Source organism: Parus major, chromosome 8, assembly GCF_001522545.3.
Source record: "Parus major isolate Abel chromosome 8, Parus_major1.1, whole genome shotgun sequence".
Lineage (NCBI taxonomy): Eukaryota > Metazoa > Chordata > Aves > Passeriformes > Paridae > Parus > Parus major.
Window position 1 is genome coordinate 17121341 of NC_031777.1, and position 23323 is coordinate 17144663.

General features: G+C 42.0%; 1 protein-coding gene across 1 annotated transcript; it reads left to right on the forward strand.

Moving 5' to 3' along the window:
* Positions 1–885: 885 nt before the first annotated feature.
* On the forward strand, positions 886–23317 carry LOC107208431 (vitellogenin-2-like). The gene is made up of 35 exons (XM_015636834.3): positions 886–925; positions 1271–1291; positions 1486–1637; positions 3416–3667; positions 3808–3969; positions 4114–4262; positions 4688–4838; positions 4944–5101; positions 5182–5347; positions 5852–5977; positions 6997–7215; positions 7614–7831; positions 7946–8043; positions 8462–8586; positions 9196–9297; positions 9893–10012; positions 10111–10300; positions 10638–10731; positions 11507–11692; positions 11897–12041; positions 12808–13036; positions 13120–13295; positions 13554–13883; positions 14174–14221; positions 14386–14466; positions 15878–16090; positions 16183–16325; positions 17644–17782; positions 18474–18609; positions 19423–19609; positions 20817–20908; positions 21378–21475; positions 21555–21714; positions 22793–22954; positions 23080–23317. The coding sequence occupies exons 1-35, from the start codon at positions 886–888 to the stop codon at positions 23193–23195; spliced, it is 5184 nt and encodes a 1727-aa protein (XP_015492320.1). The 3' UTR covers positions 23196–23317.
* The last annotated feature ends 6 nt before the right edge of the window (positions 23318–23323 follow it).

Consider the following 23323-nt stretch of genomic DNA (forward strand, 5'->3'; position numbering starts at 1 on the left):
GCCAAGCCCTGGAGCCAAGAGCAGCCTGAGAGATCTGTGGGGTTGACTACAAAGGGGCAGAGAAAATGCCTGCTGATGAGAGAAGGGAGTTCCACCATGGGGTGAAGATGCCACCCCTTGTTGTGTGATTTGAAGAGTCTGGGTGACCTGCACGTTTTGTTAAAGCAAGAGGTTTGCATCTGTAACACCTGCTGGCTTCCACAGGCAGCCCCCACCAACACCCCTCTGTGGCTAAACACATCTGTGAGAGGGGCTGGCCCACCAGCCCTGGAAGAGACGGCAGGTGAGGGAAACACGGACGTCAGCGGAGTTTAGCCGTGGCCCTCGTGACAGTGACGGGAGGTTTGTGTTACAGGGTGAAGTCCCTGTCCCCAGAGAGCAGCACTGTGCTGACAGCCTGTCCCACTCACAGCAGGGCAGGGGTGGGCACTGTGTCACAGGAGGGCTGCCCAGGGTTTTGCACAATCCTGCTAGGGCACTATCAGTTAGATAAGCTCTGTGTCTTATGGTCAGGTCAGGATAACCCAGACAAAGTCAGCACAGACTGCAATAGCACCAGGTGCTTTCGGGGAGTAAGGATAATTAATAGTTTTACTTACATAATAATAATAATAAATTTTGGCTTTAACTATGTTTCAATACTTTTAAGTAGTTGTTTCTAAAGGTACTTTCAAGGCATTCTGTTGGTGAAGGGAGAACAACAGAACTTGTGATGGTTTCGGTTCAGCGAAAATATCCATTGCCCTGACCCCAACCCTCTCTCCCTCAAAGGGTTTGTTGGGTGGTTGATAAGAACTTGATAACTCAACAAAACTCACTTTGCCTGTTAATAATTTGTCTATAAAAGCCACAGATTTCCCCCTGCAGACTTCAGTCACTTTTAGCATGAAGGGACTCATCCTGGCCCTGGTGTTCACCCTCGTGGGTAAGTTGAAGCTTTATTATCACTGCTGAGCTGTGACAGCCACTGAGATCCTGAGCAAATTGTATCTCCTTGGGGCTTTTCAGGGATATTTACAGCTTCATTTGCTGAAGCCCCTTTATAGCTTCAGCTGCAAACTGTTAGATTTCTGTGCTAAGCTCAGCAGCAGGAGAAAAGCCAAGCAAGCAGCAGCTAGTGAGGAGGGCTTGGTGTCCTGGGGGTGTGAGCTGAGCCCTATTACTGGTGGTTCATCAGCCATTAGCACGCGGACTTAATGAATAATATATGAAAGGATCTACAGAAATGAGGTTTTTTTTTTCATGAACATTTCTCTTTTCTTCCTCACAGAGGGCCAGAAGCAGGACCTTGGTAAGTGGCTCCTCTGCCAGCCAGCAGCTCCTTTGCTGCCTTCCCTTTCTGCCTTCCCTGCCAGCCTTGCCTGGCCCACTGCTTGCAGCTGTTTTTTGGCAGTGGCAGCTTCACCTTTCTTTGCTAGGCTGGTTGAAGTAACATCACAACAGCCATAGTCAAGGAGGCGTTTCTGTTCTATTTTTTCCTAACAGAGCCTGTTTTTCATATGGGCAAGACCTACCTGTATAGTTATGAGAGTATCATTCTGCATGAGCTCCCTGAGAGAAGGCTGGCCATGGCAGGGGTGAGGCTGGCCAGCAAGGTGGAGATCAGCCGTGTGTCTGACAGTGACCACCTTCTGCAGGTAAATCACCCTGGCCTTAGAAACCCACCCACCCAGCCATGATATCATGCAGCTAAAGATGCTTTGTTCATACCTTCAGGCTGGAAAAATAAGTGACAGAAAGACACAGAGCTCACACAAAAGCTGTGGGCCCTACCCACTGCTGAGATGACCGTCCAAAGCTGTCCAAGTGGTTTCCCTCAGTCAGAGATGATTCCCCAGCGAGGGCAGAGGTGTGGATGTGGGCACTGAGCTCTGCACCCAAGGCATGGTGGGGAGATCTGAGGGTACTGCAGGTGTCAGCAGCTGCATCCAGAATGCTTTGGCTTACTGGCAGGGACCTACAGAGAGCACCACAGGCTTACTCACAGCCTGCTTGTCTGCAGGAAGGAGCTGGTGCTGCTCCAGCTCTGCTGCCATCACTATCTGAGCCCTCTTGCTAAAACTACCTTAGCTTTGCCTCCATACAAAAAATATGGCTGGCAGCTGCTTTTAAGAAACATCCTTAACACAGTTTGACTAAGGTAACACTAAGCTTGAGTAAGAACATGAGTATTCTAGAATGAAATATCCATGTTTTTTAACCTGGTCCATAGCTTAAAAAAGCTCAGCACTGGAATTCAGATATCACATGAGAAACACCCAATTGTCTCCATTATTCCCCTTTTGATATTCTTCACATAGGTATTAATTCAAATGTGAAGAATTCTAATGTAATCCCTGTGTTTATCACAATGATATCAGATCTGGAAGCACTGTTACTCATCAAAAAAGATTAAACCAGACAGCTTAAAGAACTGGCATGGCACAAAAGACCACACACTGGGGATTGAGAAGACAGCATGTGGGGGAAAAGCTGTAAGAGTTGCCCTGTAGCACCCACCCTAGGAGTTTTCTCAGTCGGTAATCCTGCAGATGTATTAGTGAAACAGTGTGAAGGAATACCTATTGTCTGACTTTACACACTGCTGCAATTGCAGGCTCTGTGTAACCTCACCAGAGTTGCTACAGTGTTAGCAGTTGCAGGCAACAGTCTTGATTAGGATTTAATTTGAGAAAATGTGACAAGAGGCAAGCCACCCTTTCAGCACTGATTCTAAACGCCTAAAATAAAGCAGAGCACTGAGCCCACACCTTTTCCCTCTACTCAGGAACATGTACTTTTGTGCACAAGGGTGGGAGGTGTGTGTGTAAGTATGGGACAGGAGAGGTCTGTGCATGCAGGCACACACTTCCCACTAGGTAGCAGTCAAGGACTTGTGCACAAGCTTTACAGCCAGAGGAGCTCAGAGGGATGTCAGCCACTTCCAAAGGTGTGAGCTCTCTGCTCCCCCATCAGTTGTGCCATGGCTTTGGTGCTCTGGTTCATGCTGGACCTGGAGCAGCAGCCAGAATAGTCCCTGTGTGTTCAGGCAGGCAGCTTGGGCAATAATGGCTTGGCTGCCTTGCAGACTGAAGGGAGATCTCACTTGTCATCTGTGGGAAAGGAGTGAGTATCCTGTCTGTACTGATTGTTGGTAGCTGGTGTTCATCTCACCCTACAAGATTCATCAGACTTGCTGAACTTTTGAATTCTTCTCTCAAAATATTATTTTCTTGGCAGAAATCCTTCATGGAAGTTTGCATTTTCATCCTTCATGCTAGGCCAAGCACAGGAGTCTGAGTTCGAAACTGTTTCCTCCAGAGTTGGACAAGTGACTTTTGTCTTGCCATGGATAAGAAGTGCCTGGTTTCTGTATTGTAGCACTATTTCAGACTGATGGTGAACACTATGATTGTTTTCCTATTTTTGTTCACAGATTCGATCACCGAAGCTGGAGGAACACAATGGCTTCTTTCCCATTGACTCCTTCACTCCATCTTCGAGGCTGTCAGAAACCATTGCTGCATGTCTCAGCCAGCCCTTTAAGTTTGAATATACTGAAGGAAGGGTTGGAAGTATTTTTGCCCCTGAGGACTGTCCCATTCTGTGCACTAACCTAGTGAGAGGGGTTCTGAACCTGCTGCAGATAACCATCAAAAAGTCACAAAATGTGTATGAGCTACAGGAGGTTTGTTTTTTCCATTCTGATTTTACTTTTAGTCTCATTTTACCATTAAAGAGTAAGTTATAGTTCCCCAGACTATTTTCTTTGACCTTATTATTGCTGTTTCAAGTGGGACATTCACTGTGTTTAACCAATACTTGCAGGCTGGGATTGAAGGCATCTGCCAAACCAGATACATTATCCAGGACGACAGCAACAATAACCGCGCCACCATTTCCAAAAGCAAGGACCTGACGGACTGCCAGGATAAAGCAGTGAAGAACCTGGGAATGGCATACATCCGGCCCTGCCCTACCTGTCCCCTGGTAGGAGCAGCAGGAGCCACTGCTGCCCTGCTGGGGTGTGAGCCACTGCTCAGCGCCAGCATTGCACTGATGCTCGGGGAGGGCTGGCTTCTCTGGGCTGACCAGCCCATTCCTGCTTCTGAGTGGGTCTCTTTGCACTTCTAGAAAGCCAGAAACATTAAGGGCACAGCAACATTCACTTACAAGATGAAGTATGACGACAGCGGGGCATCGTTGACGTCCGCTATGTCGGACCAGGTGTACGAGATCTCTCCTTTCAATGAACCCAACGGGGTAGTAGTCATGGAAGCAAGGTAGGTACTGTACATGTCCTTACACTATCATAGCCAGGAAGAGATGCCTAAAAGTGCTTATGTATTACTGTTGATTTGTGAGATAGCAAGAAGCATCTGGCCTGTGGCTGCCAAGGGTCAAAACATCATACAGCCCTTGGGATGCCCAGCCCAGGATGCCCAGGATGTTTCAGGTAGCCTGTGCCCTACTGTTTAGGCCGCCCAAAATATCTGTGCAACCTCTCAGAGACTTTAGCAAACTCTCACAAAGGCTTTTGCAGTCATAGGACTTTTCCAGATAATCCTGAACAATGGATGAATAGAGAAGTGCACACTCCATTTGCAGCCCTGCTGGGTACCCCTCAGTCTGCTCCAGTGCTGTACAAGTCCTCCATGCACAGACTGTGGTTACTGTCTACTGATGCATTTCCCTCTTTCCCTTGAAGGCAAGAGCTGTCTTTGGTCGGAGTTAAACAGCCTCCTATCAGTGCACCAACATCTCAGCTGCAAAAACAGGGGAGTCTTCGTTACCATTTCTCAGGAGAGCTACTCCAGATGCCAATTCCTCTAATAAGGATTAAAAATCTAGATTTACAGGTATTAGAGGCTTACTTTCACACACTTTCACTATTTATAAGGTTAACAGGTCATCACATAATTACTCTAGACATGGATCCTTCCAACTGTCTGTTTTTCCCACAGTTAACAGAGACGCTGCGGCAATTAGTTCAGAATAATGAGAAAGGAGACACTAAAGAAGCTTCAGCCAAGTTCTTACAAATGGTCCAGCTTTTTCGTGTAGCAACCCTCGATCAAATCAACTCCTTGTGGCTGCACTTTGTCAATGAACCCCCCTACAGGTAACTGTGGCCTTCAGCCAGGGTTCCTGATCAGAGGGACACTGGGCAGTGAGGATAATGACTTCTACTTTTCCTGGCAGGCCCTGGTTCCTGAGTGCCATCTGTGCTGCTGGAGCTACTGATACATTCAGATTCCTGAAGCAAAAAATCCATGATGGGAAGCTGAACATCTGGGAAGCAGCAGTGACCCTCCCTCTCACCTTCTATTTTGTTACACCAAACAAACAAGCCGTAGAAATTGCCTCAGTGAGTACAGATCATTCTTCCGTCTGTTTTCCCATTCACTCCTTTTTAAAGGTGAATTAATAGCTATTGTATCAGTTAAAGATCAGTTAAAGATACAATATACCTCCAACTAAATTTGTAAAATGTAAAGTATTAACAAAAATGGGAAATGCTTCAGAAAATATTCCCAAACACCTGTTGCCAAAAGTTTGTAATTATATTTTATATTAAACCCCACAAACTGCTAATAAGAAAACTGCTTCTGATTCTTTTTGCCAAATCAGAAGTTTAAAAGAAAAAGGCAAACTTGAGAATATAATATATAATCAGTATCCAAAAGAGCATACAGCATGATGGGGCAAATCTACTTGATTTTCTTGTAGCTGAATGTCTAGCATTTTATTTAATTCCTGAAATTATTTAGAAACAGTACAAATCAATTTTACATTTCTCAAATGCATTTATTGATAAATACAGCTCTAGTTACTAGAAATAGTAAAAAAATGGTACTTCTTTCTTTTGCAGACTTTTCTGACCTGTCCCCAAATCCAGAAAGTACTGATCCATAGGATAATTGTTTACCTAGGATATGGTAGCATGGTGAATAAATACTGTGCTCAGGCTTTACTCTGTCCAAATGAACTTCTTCAGGTATGTGACTCTCATTTCTTGTTCATAAAAGGTGAAAAATTTTTACAAGTGCCTTTAATTTAGGTCTCACAGTGCTGGCAATTAGGTAACTCACTGTTTGCATGCCTCACTCAGGGATGCAAAGACAGAATGAAACACTGAGCTGATGCCTTTGAAAGATCAGGTTGTAACAGTTCAGAATTCCAAATGTAGAAGCCCATGGGAATAATGGATCCTGTAACCAGCCTGAAAACTTGGATTAAAGCAAAATAATTATGATTCTATGGTTCTACTTTTTCATTAGGTAGTGTGTACTTAAAAGATGTATTGAAAGGGCAGTAAAGTGTGAATGTAAGCCAAGCTCTAGGTCATAGGTTAGGGCTTCCAAGGAAGACCTGGCACACAGTTGCACTTCACTGTCAGAAATATTCAGGACATTGTCCTTGGACTGTGCAACTCCAGCTCCTTGCTCAGCAGGACCTGAGCAAGTACTGAGAAGTACTGAGAAGCAAGAACTGAGCAGTACTGAGAAGGTCTTGCTGGTGTTTGACATGTGTTACATCTTCCAAAAAGAAGTGAAATAAAGCCAAGCCACCAGAATGGTAATTCCGCTTCTCAGAAGAGCAAAACTGTTCAAGTAAACTTGAAATTGTTGTAGGAAGTGAAAAATATGCAAGTGCAATTTGGCAGGGCTGGCAGAGGTGGCCCTGGGAATGACTGAACTTGGCATCAGCTCAGCACTGCCTTTGAACTTGCAAGAGACTCTTTGGTGCAGGCACCCACCTGGAATCGTCTCCTACACTCAGGCTCAGGCACAATTCAAAATCAATGACAACACTGTGCAAGTAGAAAACCAAGTTTATTTCCATAGTCTGTGTTTAGCATCCTGATGGTGAGATTTTTCCTGGGAGAAAAGTCTGAACAGCTCAGTTCTGGGATTTACAGCAGTGATTGTTTTGCTTGCTATGGCAATGCACATTTTTATGCATTATTACAAGATCATCACCTGGTAAGATTAACAGTGTCTGCTTCATTTTCAGCCACTCCACGACCTTGCTGCTGAAGCCATCAGCAAAGGTGATGCCAAAGACATGTCCTTGGCCCTGAAAGCCATGGGCAATGCAGGAGAGCCAGCCAGTGTCAAACGCATCCTCAAGTTTTTGCCAACATTTTCCTTGGCTGCAGCTTCATTACCAAACAGAATTCATGCTGATGCTGTGTTGGCCTTAAGGAAAATTGCGAGAAAAGACCCTGCAAAAGTAACTGAAATTATTATTTTAACAAATGTCTTAAAGGGTATGGGTTGGGTCTGCTTAATTATTCAGGAATAATAAAACCATCAGGTAATGTTAGCAACTCAGGACAGGCTTCTTAGTTATTTCCTCTTGCCCACGCTGCAAACTCCTGCATCACCCCCTCCTTGATGATATCCTGGGAAAGAGTTTGCTTTAGTCACTCTAATATTCAGCCCAATGGCAGTTTCTGGCAGCCCTGCTCACTGTACACCCAGCACTATCTTCATTTTCAGTGACAGGCCCCGTGCCCACATCTCTTGTTTGGGGTTCTGTTCTCCATCCTCTGCAGAGCACAGCTGCACTGGAAACACTGCTCATTGGGAAGTTACGGGCTATTCAGAGGTTTTGTTTTCCTCCTGTAGGTAAGGGAGATCACCCTCCAGGTCTTTATGGACACTACACTTGCTCCAAATGTCCGAATGGTGGCTTGTGTTGTCCTCTTTGAAACCAAGCCTGCTCTTCCAACAGTAGCAGCTCTGGCCACCTCGCTGCTGGCAGAGCCCAGCCTGCAAGTAGCCAGTTTTGCATATTCACACATGAAAACTTTGGCAGCAAGCAAGATCCCACAGCTCCATAAACTGTAAGTAGAGGAAGAAGTACATTTTTAGTAGAAAACTGAGATTTTTTTCTTGCAGTTTTCTAAGAATTTGGTCACAGTCGACTCTTTTCATATGATTTTAATTCTATTACTCAGATCTGCTGCTTGCAATATTGCCATTAAATTCCTGGGCCCCAGACTTGACAGGCTGAGCTATCGCTACAGCAAGGTCATTCAGATCAGCGACTATTCCTGTGAGTACCAGCTGCCCTGTGCACTTCCTCAGCTTAGGTGGCCAAGTGCCTCTATTTTGTTCTGTGATTTTCATCCAAAATCCAGTCATGAACTGTGAGTTTTGTGCACTCTTGAAATAGAAAAAACAGAAGAACCTCCTAACTTACAAAACTGCCTGAGACTCTTCCACAAATCTCTGGTATCTGCTGGGGAAAGTGGTGCTTGCACATGGATTTAGGTCTCCTTCTTCAGACCCTGGGATTGTGTTGATTCTGCCCTAGAATGAAGTCCTCCTCTTGAGGCTGCAGACTTGAGGACCTGTGGGACTGAATCCTGACAGAACCCCTTGTGATCTACTACAGCAAGAAGCTGAGGTGGTTTATGTGTATCAGACACCTTGGAGACCCTAATTTCTGCTGGTTTCTATTCCTCTGACAGCTCAGTATCAGGCTGGTGCCATTTGGAGGGTCTATCTAATGAACAGTCCCAGCACCATGTTTCCATCTGATATAATCACAAAAGTAAGAGGATATTATGCAAACACTGCAATGGATATTATTGAGGTAAGTATTGCATTAAGGCAGCTAACTTTTGCACTGTGATGTAGTGTTTAACTCCATTTCTAGCTGTGAGGGTGGATGTGGAAGGGAAAATTTAGATAATGATTAGGATTTTACTTAGGCTGCTTCTTTTATTTGGGTTTCTTGACACATACATTCATCAATGAACACACCTAGTATAGGCATGTAAGTCTAGGAGCAGAAGAAAGCTTACACAGCAGAACATCCATCTGCCCACCTAAAGTCACATGGAATCCAGGGTATTTTGTATAAGTACAAGGAAATTAAATTTCAGCCAGCAGTACAGCCAGGGCAGCACAAAGCTCCATGTAACAGCATGCAGGAATTTACACAGCTTCTTGGGAAAGCTTTGCAGCCTGGGCTGAGTTCTGCACTACCCGAAAATTATCCCTGTTGACTAATTTAAGGCTGGTTGGCTCAGCACGTCCTCAGCATCTGCAGCCACAGCCTGCAGTCATGGGCCAGCTAGGCATGTCCTTATAATGGCTCCACGAAACAAGAACTTTGTGGTCTCAGTGAGTTAAAACCAGGCACAAGAGTTTTCCTGAGCACTCTTGTACTTGGGCTGTGATGCCTGGCTCTTTCCTACAGGTGGCTTTCCGGTCACAAAGCCTAACCAAGTTTATGAGGAAGCAGAACATTCCCTTTGCTGAGTATGACACGTACAAGACCCTGAAGGAGCTGGGTAAATCGGTACGTCTGGGCACCCTTGTGACCTGTCTGCAACAGACAGCTCCTGACAGCACCAGGGTTGCATCACCCTCCCACTGAGCCATCCCTTTGATGTTTCTGGAAGAAAGGAGTCCGTCATCCTGTTCAGTCTTGGAAAGCTGTACTTACACTGTGTTTACTCTCTCAACAGATGCCACCTTTTCACTCAACATGTGTCAGCTCTTAATGTATAGTACAAAAGATGAAGATGCTGCTGGGATCCAAAATGTTTTAAAGTATATGTTAGAACACACTAAGTGGTTTTTCTTCTCTTTTAAAAACGATAATTGAATGAGGTTTTTCCTTCATGAATCCTTGGGTGTCACCTACTACTTACAGCAACAGAAATTACCAAGCCCTTACCTCATCCTTACATGGGGAAACTCTCTCTGAAATCAGCTATGCAATATAAGAAAGGCCACATTGGTTCAGACCTATAATATGTCTATTTGGTTTTTGGCTAAGGAACCAAGTTCTCATCCTTCAGATGGGATCTACTCTTTGTTAATACATTACTCCATTTTAAGTGACATTTTCTGCTTCTTCCCTTTCTCCCCATCTCTCCTTAACACCACAGCTTCTGGGATGGAAAGAACTGCCACCTGAAGACCCCCTGGTATCTGCTTACATCAAAGTATTGGGTCAAGAGATTGCCTTTGCTGACATGGACAAAGATGCCATTCAACAGATGATGATGGTACTGACAAGGCAGTTGGCTTTTTGTCTGCAATACTGAATAATTTCCCTTCTTCATCTCCTTTTACCTACTTACCTAACCTATTTCTCTGTTTCCAGAGTCTAACTGGATCATCAGACTGGCAGCCAGTGGTAAAAAAAGTGGTGGAAGAGGTCCAGAGAGGCATTTCAGGCCGCTGGACCCTGCCAGTAATGGTGGGTGAGATGCGGCACATTGTCCCCACCATTGCTGGCCTGCCACTGGAGCTCGGGCTGTGCGCGGCCACGGTGGCCCAGGCTGCGGCTGATGGTGAGCTGGGATGCCAAACTGGGCAGCTTCCCCACCATAAGTGTGGCTCCAACCCCTCTGCTGAAATGAAATCCCTCTATAATCTTGAAAAATACCCCAGTAATGTTGAAACATTAGTGACCAGCTAATCCTCCAAAGGGTTTGAGAAGAGTAATTAGGATATTTCACCTGAGACATATTTGTATAACTCTGATTTGGATTAGCAATCTTTAAATAAGCATGTAAAGTATTTCAAAATGTAAAAGCACTGCCCTTGCATTAACTACTATGCTTATTGAAAGTATTGTATCCCCAGAATTTATTGTTTCTCTGTTCATATAATTTCTGTCTTTTTCAGTGGATGTAAAGGTATCACCACCAGTATCTGATAATTTTAGACCATCACAGTTGTGGGAAAGCAAGATGGATATTCATGCTGACATCAGGCCAAAGTAAAAAATTACATATATTTTCACATACACAAGCATTTATATTTATAGTTACAGTTGTATTTGACAGATATGTGGTGACATGTAGCTTTACAGGGGTCTTACTTGTCCCAGATTTTGTGACATGAATGTGCTAGTCAAGAGCAGCAAATCTGTGAGAAAGCAACACAATCCCCTGATGCTTTACAACACTATAAATCTAGCAATGTACATGGTATCCCACAGGATACTGTGCTGTTCTGCCATTGCTAAAAATGCTTGCATTTGTATCTGTTCAATGACTAACAATGCTAAAATGTGAAAATATGTTATCTTAGGTATCAAGTTTTGTATAATTTCATCATAGAATTGCATCATCACCTGGCATAAGCCAGAAGGATTTCAGGGGGGAAAGGGAAAGGCTTCTGAATCTGCAAAAGCAACAGTATTAATAATGATAATGGTAACAAAGACGATAACAATAATAATAGTAGTGATAATATTAAAAAAATAGGCAGAATCTGAAGCTATGAGATTCTGGAGTTAGCTTGTCCTCAAGCTATGGACCAGCAACCACTCAGTCAGAAGGTCCACGTCAGCTCTGTTCTCCAGATGAATCACTTCACCTTTTCCAGCAGCATTTAAACTTTTTTCTTATCCTGTTGTGGTAAATCTCTTTACTCATCAGTAGTTGGTCTTAAAATAAAAAGAACAGAATGAAAATGTAATTTTTCACTTCAAAGTTAAATTTTTGCATATTAATATATAATTATGCCTGGTTTTATTTCCACTCTTTCAGAGCGTATTTCCATATTATTGCAATGATGGGGATTAATACACAGTACTTTCAGAGTGGTTTTGAACTTCATGCAGATTTCAGTGCCAACACTACGATGAAATTTGATGCCAGGTTAAATATGAAAGAGAAAAATTTGAAGATTGAAACCCTTCCCTGCCATCAAGAGGCTGAGCTCGCAGCTGTGAGGTACAGAAGGGCTTTTTTAATTTTGCTTGCTCTGTGTTTCTGATTGTGAGTTCCCTGTTATAAAATCACAAGTATACACTACTTGTTAAGGTCTGCTATACCTTGGCAGCCACATAAAGCTTAGTACTGTCTTTTTTACACCAGCAAAGATGGGTAGAGTGAAATCAGAAGGCGTTACTTGTGTGCCATTTATCACCTCCACAGGAGTGAAGTTTATGCTATTTCAAGGAACATGGAAGAAGTAGATTCTGAAAAGAAATCCCAGATTCTCCCCAAAGGAAAAATACCAAGTATCTCTGACCAGCTACTGCAGTCAACAGAAGGATCTTCAAAACCTGCTAGCTGGAAGGTAAGGAAGCCTCTTGCCACCCATACTGCAGACAGCAGAGAACAGAGCTCAGAAGAGCTGGGCACCCCTCACATGGGAGCTGGCCAGCCAGATCACAAACACAGGAATGGTGAAATTCAACAGGGACCTGATATCTCCCAAACTAACCCTAAAATACAATGGGTTCATGACATGATCCTTCACAGTCCACTCACTTTTTTCACTGCATGCAGGCAGGGCTGCTTTGACAGCATGTCTTCCTATTTCCCTACAGTCATGGGAGGATGTCTGAAATTCACATCCTTTGCACAATATCTCATTTCTTTTCTGAATCAGAATAATGTGAAAAATATGGTTCTTGGGCAGGGTATAGATTTTTCTTCCTGAATCCTGAGATAATCCTGAGTGGATTGCAGAAGCACATTATTTCACGTGCTCTTCAGCTTCTGAGGCTGGTGTGGGAAGGCTATGCTGGCTTGCAGCAGGAGGGCTAGAAGCCTGAATGGATGCAGAGGGACTGCAAAGAGCCCTGCAGATTTTCATCAGGAAGTGTGTTTGTGAAACATTGCCTGAGAAAGGGTGGGCAGGAGAGCTGTTCTCTTCCACAGAGCATTTTGCAGGAAACCCCACTGCTTCCAGTGCCTGGATCTCTAAATCTAAGCATCACTTCCTTCTTTAGGCAGGACTGTCATTTTCTTCATTAATTGGGGGAATTATTTTAAGAGCTGGGACAACTTTATTTTTTTATTGAAAATTACTTTATCTGCCATATTTCTGTTTAATGCAGCAAACTAGCATACCTAATGCGATATCCAAACGACGCCAGCAAAGTTCAGAAGAGGTACAACACAACAGTGCAAGAAGAAGATTTTATGCACACAGATTCTGTAAAAAATTTGAAAGTTTGGGATGCTCTACTTGTCTCAGCCTTAAATCACAAAATTCTGCTTTCTTAAGAAATACCTATCTGCACAAATTATTTGGAGAATTTGAAGCCAGAGTGATTTTAAAGCCAGGTACAGTTGTAACAGCTAGTTTTTCTCTCAATCACTGTAAATAATGCTCAAGCAGCACAAGCCTAGAATGCTTTTGCCTTTAGTTCATACAGATGCCGATATTGAAAAAATACAGCTGGAGGTTCAAGCAGGATCCAAAGCAGCTTCAAAAATAATTGAGGTGTCAAGCTCAGGGTCAAAGGAAGAGGGAGAGACATCTCCGTATGAGGACATTAAAGCTAAACTGAAGAAGATTCTAGGCATTGAAAATGTGTTCACGGTAAGAGACTTTGAGCATCAGAGAGGGAAATATTTCCTATAATGAAGCCAAGGGTTTCCACTGTGGGAAACTGGCATGGGAAAGCAAGGAACTGGGCTGGGAGGAATGGGCCTGAGTGAGTTCTGGTACAGCTTCTGCAGTGTGTGGGGACAAAAAGTTCTATTTCCTTGGAAGCCTGTGGTGAGCATCTTGTCTGACAGCCAGGGAAATGTTACAGAGGAAGCTATAAATTCATAATGCTTTCAACTGTTTTTGGAGGCTGCGAATAAAACACGGCGCCGCACAAAAAGGATTAACCGAGAGTACCAGACTGCAGATACAGGCCTCTGGGCAGAGTCCAGCACACCCCATCTCTCCAGGTCATCCTCTTCCTCTGCTGCTTCCTCTGCTGACAGCAGAGAGCCTGGAAATCATCACAGGAAAGATGAAATAAGGCAATCTGGGAAGAAGCGTGGCAGCAAGAGCAGCAGCAGGAGCAGCAGTGGGAGCTCTGCTAGCAGCAGAGCATGCAGCAGCAGCAGCAGCAGCCAAGATGACAACTCTGGGGACCTGCACTGCAGTGGGGACAGTGAATATTCCAACCAACTGGTAATTCACTCTGGCTGGACCTTTTTATATTACTTATAGTGATTGTTCTTGTACATCAGAAAATTGTGTTCATAGAGCATGGACCAAAGAAAGATGAACCCTGATTCTCTGAAGCATTTCAGATCAGAAATTTTGACATTTCAGAATTTTTCACTGTAAAATATTTTAAAAATTTAATTTTTTTTTTTCTTTTTTTTTCCCCATACTCAGAACTGAAATTTTTAATGCATTTATCAAAAGTTGTTCTTTATTTTCTCTTGGGTCTTCTTACATACAATCTATTTTCACAGGCAAACACACCTGTTTACCAGCTTTTGTTCAAGCCAGAGGATGAACAGGTACATTTACTGCATATACTGGAAGCAGCCAGGGTGTACAGCCAGCCTTGCTGTCTTTGCTGCAATTAGATCCTAGTCCTCTGAGAATAAAAATATGATAAATTAATTCTGCAACAACTTCCAGTGGTAAGCACCTGCTTCAAGGCAATTCTTTGTTTTTGCAGGATACAGGAGGGGAAATCCTCAACATCAGCATCAGCTCTTCCTCAGATAGTGATGAAGACATCTCTAGAGCCATGTCTCAGGTGATTGTCTTAATCTGCAAGAAATCCAAACATTTACTTTGCATTTCCAGCTGTATTTTTATAGCAGAATAGGAAAATTACAATGATTTAGCACATTAGGTATATAGAAAAAAAATTAACTGTTTCTTATTTTATAAAGGTGAGAACTTTGGATAGTCATTTAATGTAATTTATAACATTGGTAATTATGAATGTTATATAAAAATGCAACATTTATAATTAGTAATACTTAATATTCATTTAATCCAGGCTACATTTTTAAATGAAACTGGAATGTAATGCTGTATATGTTGAAATTTGTCTTGCTCAGTAAATAATTCACTATAAAAATCAGAACACTTTAGAAGTGCTGACCTGCTGGATCAGAAACTGGTTTCACAGATATTTTCATTGTGTATGTTTCTGTAAAAGTTTAGGAGTTGACTCTGCTACCCTTGTTCATTAGGTCCTCACTGCAGAGTCCTTCTGCTCATGTTAGCAGAACTGCATCAGGCCTTTGAAAAAACCTTGAGTTTGCAGCAAGGCTCCAACTCTGAGAGCAATCCAGGTGTATATTCAGGAGTGTCTGCATGGTACATAGTTAATGGTAGCGGATCCTCCTATTAGAACTGAGAGAATCTGGAGCTGATTTCAACAAAGAAAAATTTCACACATTTCAGTCAATGACCTACAGGCCTACAAAATAACAGCCTTGGCTTTGCTGAGGAATCCCTTCTGCAGCACCAGCTCCCAGTTGCTAGTTCAAGTAGCTTGTGGAAAGAAGGCAACTGGATCAACCTTTTCCCCCACCATTTCCATGCAACTTAAATTCACCTTTCTTGTCCATCTTTTCACCATGTTATTACTTCCCTGAACCCTTTCTCAGCCACAGCCTTGTTCTTTCTCCACTAAGCCCTCGCCAACTCTGTCTCACCCAATCCTTTTGTGTGTCTCTGTCGCTTGGACCTGGCAGCACAGGGTGGAGTCCTCAGCAGATTGCACCTGCAGCTGTCCCCTAGCCAGTTGGGGACTGCCCACAGCTCAGGTAGGATGCTCAGGCAGGTGCTGCTGCTGGCCACAAGGGTCCAGCGATGAACAGGACCACGTGCTGCTCCTTGAGCAAGTGCCACACTTTGGACTGCCCTGAACAGATCCCCCTGTAATACAAATTATAATGGTTTTAAACAGGTGGTCAAGGTAGTTTTATCGAAAAGGCTATTAGTTTCACTGCAGTTTGGCAAGACAGCAGTGCTGAGCTGGGTAGTATTGGTTCTTCATCCAGTACTATACTTCTTTATGTTGTGTTGAAATTACTCTACAAAAAAAAAAATCTCAATGCAGTCTTACTTGCATAGATCATGCCGGTGGTTTTACTATCGTAATTCTAATGTCTTGTTTATGTCTTTGGTCTCTATTTTCTTTCTTCCTGAAGCCTAGATTCTTGGGAGACAGCAAGCCACCAATACTGGCTGCAGTTCTTCGTGCTATCAACAGAAACAAGCAGCCAACGGGATTGCAGCTTGTCCTGTACACTGACACACAACCCAAGAGGTGGAGAATACAGATGTTTGGTTCAACCATCACAGGACCAGACAGATGGAAGTTCTGTGCTGATGCTTTAGTAATAAATTACCGAAAAGTATCAGTACGTTCAAAATATCAATCAGTTCAAATAAAAATGAAACATAGAGATCTAACTATGTTTTATGCAAAAATTTATTTATTTCCCTTCACTAGGGTTCTCTTAAATGGGGAAAAGATTGTCAAGACTACCATATTGCTACTCAGATTGCAACAGGGCAATTTGCTGCTTACCCAGCTATGCAGATGAAGCTGGAATGGCTAAAAGTACCTTCAATAATCCGAACAACAGCAAGATGGTAAGATTTTGTTTTAGTTTTTGAAAAATATATGTCAATGCCCCAAATATTTACAGGTTCAGTTCTGTAATTTCCAAGCTTGAAAAATTCCCCTTAATCAGTAGGATATAAAATCAGATTACATATGTTTGCTTTCTCTGTATTCATTCTCTAAAGCATACTGCATTTTCGTTTGCAAGAAAACCACCTGGGATGATGGGATTCACCTCATCTATTGCAGACTTGTAATTTAAATTGCCTGAATTAGGAGATTGGTCTTGTCATGCTTCCTGATTCATGGAGGTTCAGAGCAGAAGCCTGACCTTGGTTCTCTGAAGAAATCAGTCTCTTACATTTTTGCTAATGGAGGCACTTGCCTCTGCCTTCTAAAGCAGATGATACAAATATTTCCTATAAGGCTTATGCACATTAAATAACAAATGTTTTATGACATTTAATATAAGAAAATTGTATATTCTGGGTTCAGTTCACATGTGTCCCCTTTCTCATGAAATATCTGTCACACTTATTCATTGTATCCCTCCACACATTTGCCTGCAATAACATATAGATCCACATTGAAGCCTATTTTTTTGGCATAGTGCTACTAAAGTACAGATATGTATAGCAACTCAATTAACTAAATACACATACAAGTTTTCACATTAAAGGCATACAGCTGATTTGATTAAAAGTCTGCTGAAGAGGGTAACTTCTTACATTAGATTGCATTATCCAAAACTATTATCTGCCCTTATTAGAGGAGATTAAACCATCTAATTGACTATCCTGGAGCAAAGCCACAGAACTTACCTTTTTTTCTGCTCTGAGACTACGCCTTTATAAAAAGGAATATTTTCTGTATTTCTCTATTTGAGCTCCAAGCTTGTTTGGAAACTCATTAGTAGAGATCCCTCCATCAGCTTGTTGACAGTCTTAGTGGGCAAAGAATCCTTGCCTAAAGTTACCACTGCTGATATATTAATGTGAAAGGACTGATATATTAATGTGGAATATTAATTTAATATTTTAGCATGTTATTATTTGGGGGCTTATGTAATTTATGCCTATTTTTAACTCAGAATGTGTTTAAAACAAATCTGCCACATTTTTCTTCTCTTATCACTCTCCCATCCAGCCTCTTGAGATCTTTTACACCAATTCAAGATAAATTTGCCTGCCCCTCCTTCCATACACAACATCACCAAAAACATGCAAAACATGCCCTGATGCTAACACAAAATGCATATTGCTTTATGGTGGTATTTTAGTGTGAATAAATAATAACTATTTCTTTCAAAGACAATTAATTTTAATTGCTTATTTCCTCTTTTTTCAGGTTTTACTCATTTCTTCCAGGAGCTGCTTATGTTCTTGGGTTTTCCCAAAGGCAACAGCTTGGTCCCTCTCACCAGGCAACCTTGGTTATGGCTTTGACATCCCCAAGAACCTGTGATGTTGTCTTTAAGTTGCCAGAGGTAACAATTTCCACCATGTGTTTTATCCTGAAGCAGTCAATACCTAGGAAATAGATGATTAAGGACTTTTTTAACCTCATGATTTAAAAAACAAAAAACAAGCAAAGCTATGAAGAAGCTGCCTTCACAAGACATGATATTCATGCAGTTGGTTTTACTGTGAAAATATCTTACAATGTATTTGTCTTTCTCATGCAGCATTCAAGCATAAGAAATAAGAAGCAGGTTAGAAAACAGTCATCATAATTGATAACACATTAAAAAATAACTGATCAAAAGCCCACTCCTCACAAAATCTTTAGAAAGATGATAAGTTTTCCTGCATTCTGGAAAAGACAGTAAAACCAGGCTGTTGAGACAGCCAAAGGCAGAATCAGGGTGCACATCTCAGGAAAGCAAACTTTCAGCCTGAGAAAAAATGTGATATACAGCTACCCAAAAATCTTCAAATTGGTGACTATCCAAATTCATTTACAGCACTGCTGTTCCATAGGTTGCAGATGTGCCACACTGTAGAACTATTTCATGCTGTAGACAGAGGACTTGATTTCTTTTTCACTCTGACCAAATCAAGATGCTAATTTAGATTTCAGTCAGCACAGTTCTCTGGGAACATTAGAGGAAAATGCTACCTTATCTCTACACTGTACTTTGCATTTCTGTTCATGTTTGTTTCCTGCCTGATTTTCAGCTCACAATTTACGACACAGCCATCAGTCTCCCCCTGCCAGTCCCTTCACATCCACGTACACTGACCTCAACATTACCATCCTCTGACTGGAAGGTCTTTTCCCAAGCAACATTTACAATCCTTGAAAGTCTTAAAGGTCAGTAAGTAACTATCTGCACAGATATTGGTTGACTTTGTAAATTTTGTAAACATGATTTACACTTTTAGTGTAGTTTTATTATTATTATTTATTCCCTTAAAATCAGTTGGAATCAGATAGAAATAAAGCATCTTATGAAAATCTGTGAGGCTGCAAAGATGCAAAGAAATGGAGACCTACTAGGAAGATTAATCATTCAGTTCCATGCCAAATAGTGCCTTCAAATACATCCAGTCCCAAATGAATCCATTTCAGCTTCACTGCAACAATTGTTTGTGAAGAAAATACAATATAAAATTATGCAAGGAACATCTAAGTGACCCCTGATTTGGGGTGCTCTGCTTCATTAACACTGTTATGTTGAAGCTGAAACAGCTCCAAAAGTATACTCATTAATTTCAAATCTGCACTTTGAGTTTGAAGGGATTATTTTTTGATTAATGCTGTATTAAGAGTTAATCACATTATACTTACTTAGGGTAAGCTTTAAAATTAAAAGCTTTACGTAATCCTGCAATAAGGAGTCACATTTTGCTTGGAATCAGTGGGATAATATCATTCCATGCATATTTATAAGGTGTCCTTGTCCACTGAAAGGGGATTGGAATTAGATGATCTGTAAGGTTCCTTCTAACCCAAGCCATTTACTTTTGAATTACTACAAATAAAATTTAATCTGACAGAATTCATTCACTTCTACATTGAAACATGCAGAACCAGAAGATTTTATTTTTGTCTTTTAATTAAAAAATAAAATAAAATAGCTGTCTTATAAAATGCTTACTTTTTACTTGTTTGGTTTTTTTTCAGGTCATTGTACAGTTTCCCAAAATAAGATCACAACCTTCAATGGCGTTGAATTTAACTATGCAATGCCTGTAAATTGCTACCATGTCGTGGTGCATGACTGTAGTCCAGAGCTTAAATTCCTGGTGATGGGAAAAAGATCTGAAAAGTCTGCTGACCTCCTAGCAATAAATGTCAGGCTCGCCAGCCAGTAAGTAATTGAAAACTGAATAAAAAATAGATGCCATGCCGAATATGCTATAAATGAGGATCAAATTGGTAGGGCAGACTGGTATTAGACTCATGCAGAAAGTACTGATGTCAATGGAAAGATATCTAGGAGTGTCACTGGGGTTTGGGACTTCGTCTTTTAAAAGTGCTTCTGAAATATATCTGAGGTTCACAGTAACCTCAAGTCTTTACTGCCCCAAATTCTTCATTAATTTGTTAGAACTTAACCATCTCATTTCAGTACTTAGTGATTAGGCAGACATATAAACTAAAAATCCAGAAGGAGCTATTGTAATCATTAGTCTGGCCTCCTACGCAAAGCTAATAATTAGAACAAATTAGAACCCACGCTTATTACAGCAGAGTTGCTGAGAAGTGGACATAGCTAAAAAGGACATTACTTATCCCAGATTAGAGGCACTCTCTTAGGACATCTCTTATGCTCTAATCTATTTGAAATTAATTTAAGACATCCTCTGTTTCAGCAGCCTCCCCTAAATTGTATGGGATTATGCATATTAAAATCATTGTAGAGAATGTTCTTCAAAGCACATAAATAGGCTTTGATCTGTAAGGTTTCATTACAAGTAATTATTTATTTCTGAAAAATGTGTGCCTAACTATGCCATAATGTTAAAGAAACAGAGGGAATCTAGTACTCACTGCACCTGTTTTTTGGAAGAAGACAAGGATGTTTCTTTTATAGACAGTATCTTTTGTGATAAAGGTATTCCTCATCACTGAATCATTCCTGATTGTTTCATACAATTGTATGGGTGTGCTTTTGATATGCTTGAGCTTCATATTTCTTCATTAGAGCAAACAACGCTCTGAGGAAGATACTACAATACACAGACTGTTCAGGCTGTAAGAGAACTGCCCTAGGGAACCCAATCTTCCTTTGAAATGTAAAGCACCTTCAATTTATGTGAAGGTAATAGCAATTAGATTGTTCTGTGGCCTCGAGCAGCCACTCAGAGGCGCATACAGCCAGGGAAAGGTGTACTAGGAGCACTCCTGCTGGCACACTCTCCTGGCCCCCTCCATCTGCCTCCTAAAGGCTGGAAGGTGATTCATGCCAGAATGACATGAGCATCCTGCAGTGATGGTTCTGCCAGAACAGGAAATTGTAAGCTGAGTACAGCAAAGGAGAAGCACTTGTTGACACTAATTTCCTTTATTTAAAGTGAGATTGACATGTATGTTTCCAATGGATTAATCCAGTTGAAGATTAATGGTGTCCAAGCCCCAAGAGATCTTCCATACACATCTAATTCTGGTAAGAGACTCATCTTTAGATTTTGTTTAATCTTTCCTGATCTTTTGAAGGAGAGGACATGATCCTGCAAACCTCACAAGATAATATAATTCTCATTTGAGAAGCAGTTAGGAGACTTTAACATACCTCCATGCAAGCTTTTCTAGTGGGTGGCAAGAAAGATGAGCAAAAAAGAGATGCTGATTCTGTGCATCTTTGCACAGACCAAAAACTGCAGAGCTGTGGTATGTTTTGCTGATTCCAGAGGCCCACAGAATGAGCAATTAAATGACCCCTGTCACAGCCACCCTTGTGAGTGGCTTCAGCTTCTCCCAGGGCAGGGAGCAGTAATCTTTTTACTTCCCACCATCTCTTCTGAGATTCTTTAGAGTGTGCATTATGTCCCCAGGAACTTAACAAATGGTTCAGGGGGGACCCTAAGACAGTAACTTCATTTTAGAAAAAGTCTCATTTTGCTTTTTTGTTGCAGATGAAAGCTTGCTGATCAGCAGTGAAAAGAAAGGACTGGCACTAAAAGCCCCAGATTATGGCATAGATAAACTGTATTATGATGGGCATAGGCTTGAGGTAATTTTTAAGTTACTTTCAGTGGGTTTAGTTTTAGAAGAGAAGCATTTTCATGCAACTTTTCTGTATTTCCACAAAGGTTCAAGTTGCTTTCTGGATGGCTGGAAAAACATGTGGTATTTGTGGAAAATACGATGCTGAGGTGGAAAGAGAATATAGAACGCCCAGTGGAAATTTAGCTAAAGATGCTGCGGGTTTTGGTCACTCTTGGATCGTCTCAGAAAACCCCTGTACTGGAGGTACTAAGATTCTAACATATATTAATGGCATTGCTTCCAACTAATTAATCAATCACTCGAATAGGTGGTATATATTCATTGTAGCACAGTCATCTTGTTTCTTGCTATTTTTGTGATTTGTGGTCATAGACTAAAAGAAGAAAAAAAAAATCTGTTTTTCCTGAGTTTGGTAGTTCACTGCAAGTTCTAGTTTTGTTGGAGTTTTTTAGTCAATGTCTTATTCACTGTGTGTTCAACTCAAAACTCCCTAAGTTGATAATTTAGTATGAAAAGGAAGTTGTTTGACTGTTGGCAAAAGTAATTTTATGCCATCTTTAGTAGTTTCATTCTTTATTTTCATTCTGTTATTTCCTGGCTTTTAGTTTAGATTAAAAAAATAATAACTAGTCCTGACTATCAAACTAGAGGGCATTTGAGGTGGGAAAATCTTGTTTTAATTTCCTCAGGCTGAAGATAAACACAGTCTGAAAACTTCAGCCTGGGAATGATTGATTGTTCTTGCCATCCTACATAACGACAACATGAATATATTGGTTACATTAGGGTGCACTGCACATTTTGTGTGGAACACAACCCTCTGGGCATGTGTTGGCCCTTCTGTAAAGTACCCTTAGGTCAAGCTTCCCTGGGGTGACTGGTCCAAGAAAGCCTGGATCACAGACTTAAGCACTAAGCTATTCAGCCACAGCAAGACAGGTGTGATGCTGCTCACAGTGCAGAAGAGGATAGATATATGGATGTCTAGGAGACACCGCTGCCCCGAAATGAAGTGCTGTCTCAGTTTCAGTAAAGTTGACAGTCAGCTGACCAAGGTTTTCACATGTACCTTTTGGATTTGGACATCAGTGTTCCACCTAGATCCCATCTGACAAGCCTCTGTCCTTGCAACCACCCGCCTTATCTTCTCATAGCCTGAGCCTTTGACAAAAAATTGGTTCATTTCAACCACATTAGCTTCATTCAGCTTATGTCACACTGGTCATCCATTGGTCTTAGAGTTTGCCAATTCTAAAAATTAAGTCTAGAAAGTAATTTATCTAAACTCTGTGCACTCTTTAAGACAGTTTGTGTTTTGTAGCTTGTAAGCTAGAGCACAGACCTGTCAAAAGTGAGAAGCCAGGCTCATTTGAGAAGACCGCAGAAAAATGCTTCTCAGTGGAGCCAGTCCTCCGCTGTGTACATGGCTGTTCAGCAACCGAGACTGTTCCCGTGTCCGTGAGCTTGCACTGCGTTCCAGTCGGTGAGTCTGGTGACCCAGGACACAGCACGATCAGTATGTGTGACTGGGGTTCTGTGAAAAACCCTGAGGTGCACCGTACTAACACAGGAGTACTCCGATGCATAACCAGCCCCTTTCTCCTTCAGACTCCTCTCTCAGACTGGATGGACAGCCTAGGCTGGACCGGAAATCCGAGGACATCGTGGCCTCTGTCCCCGCTGAGACAGCTTGCTCCTGTCGGCGCCAGCTGTGCCCGGCCTGAGCCCCCGCACGGACCCGCTCCGTATCGGCTCAGCCCGGCCGGCACGGCTGGCTCGGGCAGCGAATGAGCCCGTCCCCTCCGGGAGACCGCTCTGCTCTGCTTCTTCTCCTGGAAACCTTGGAAACAGC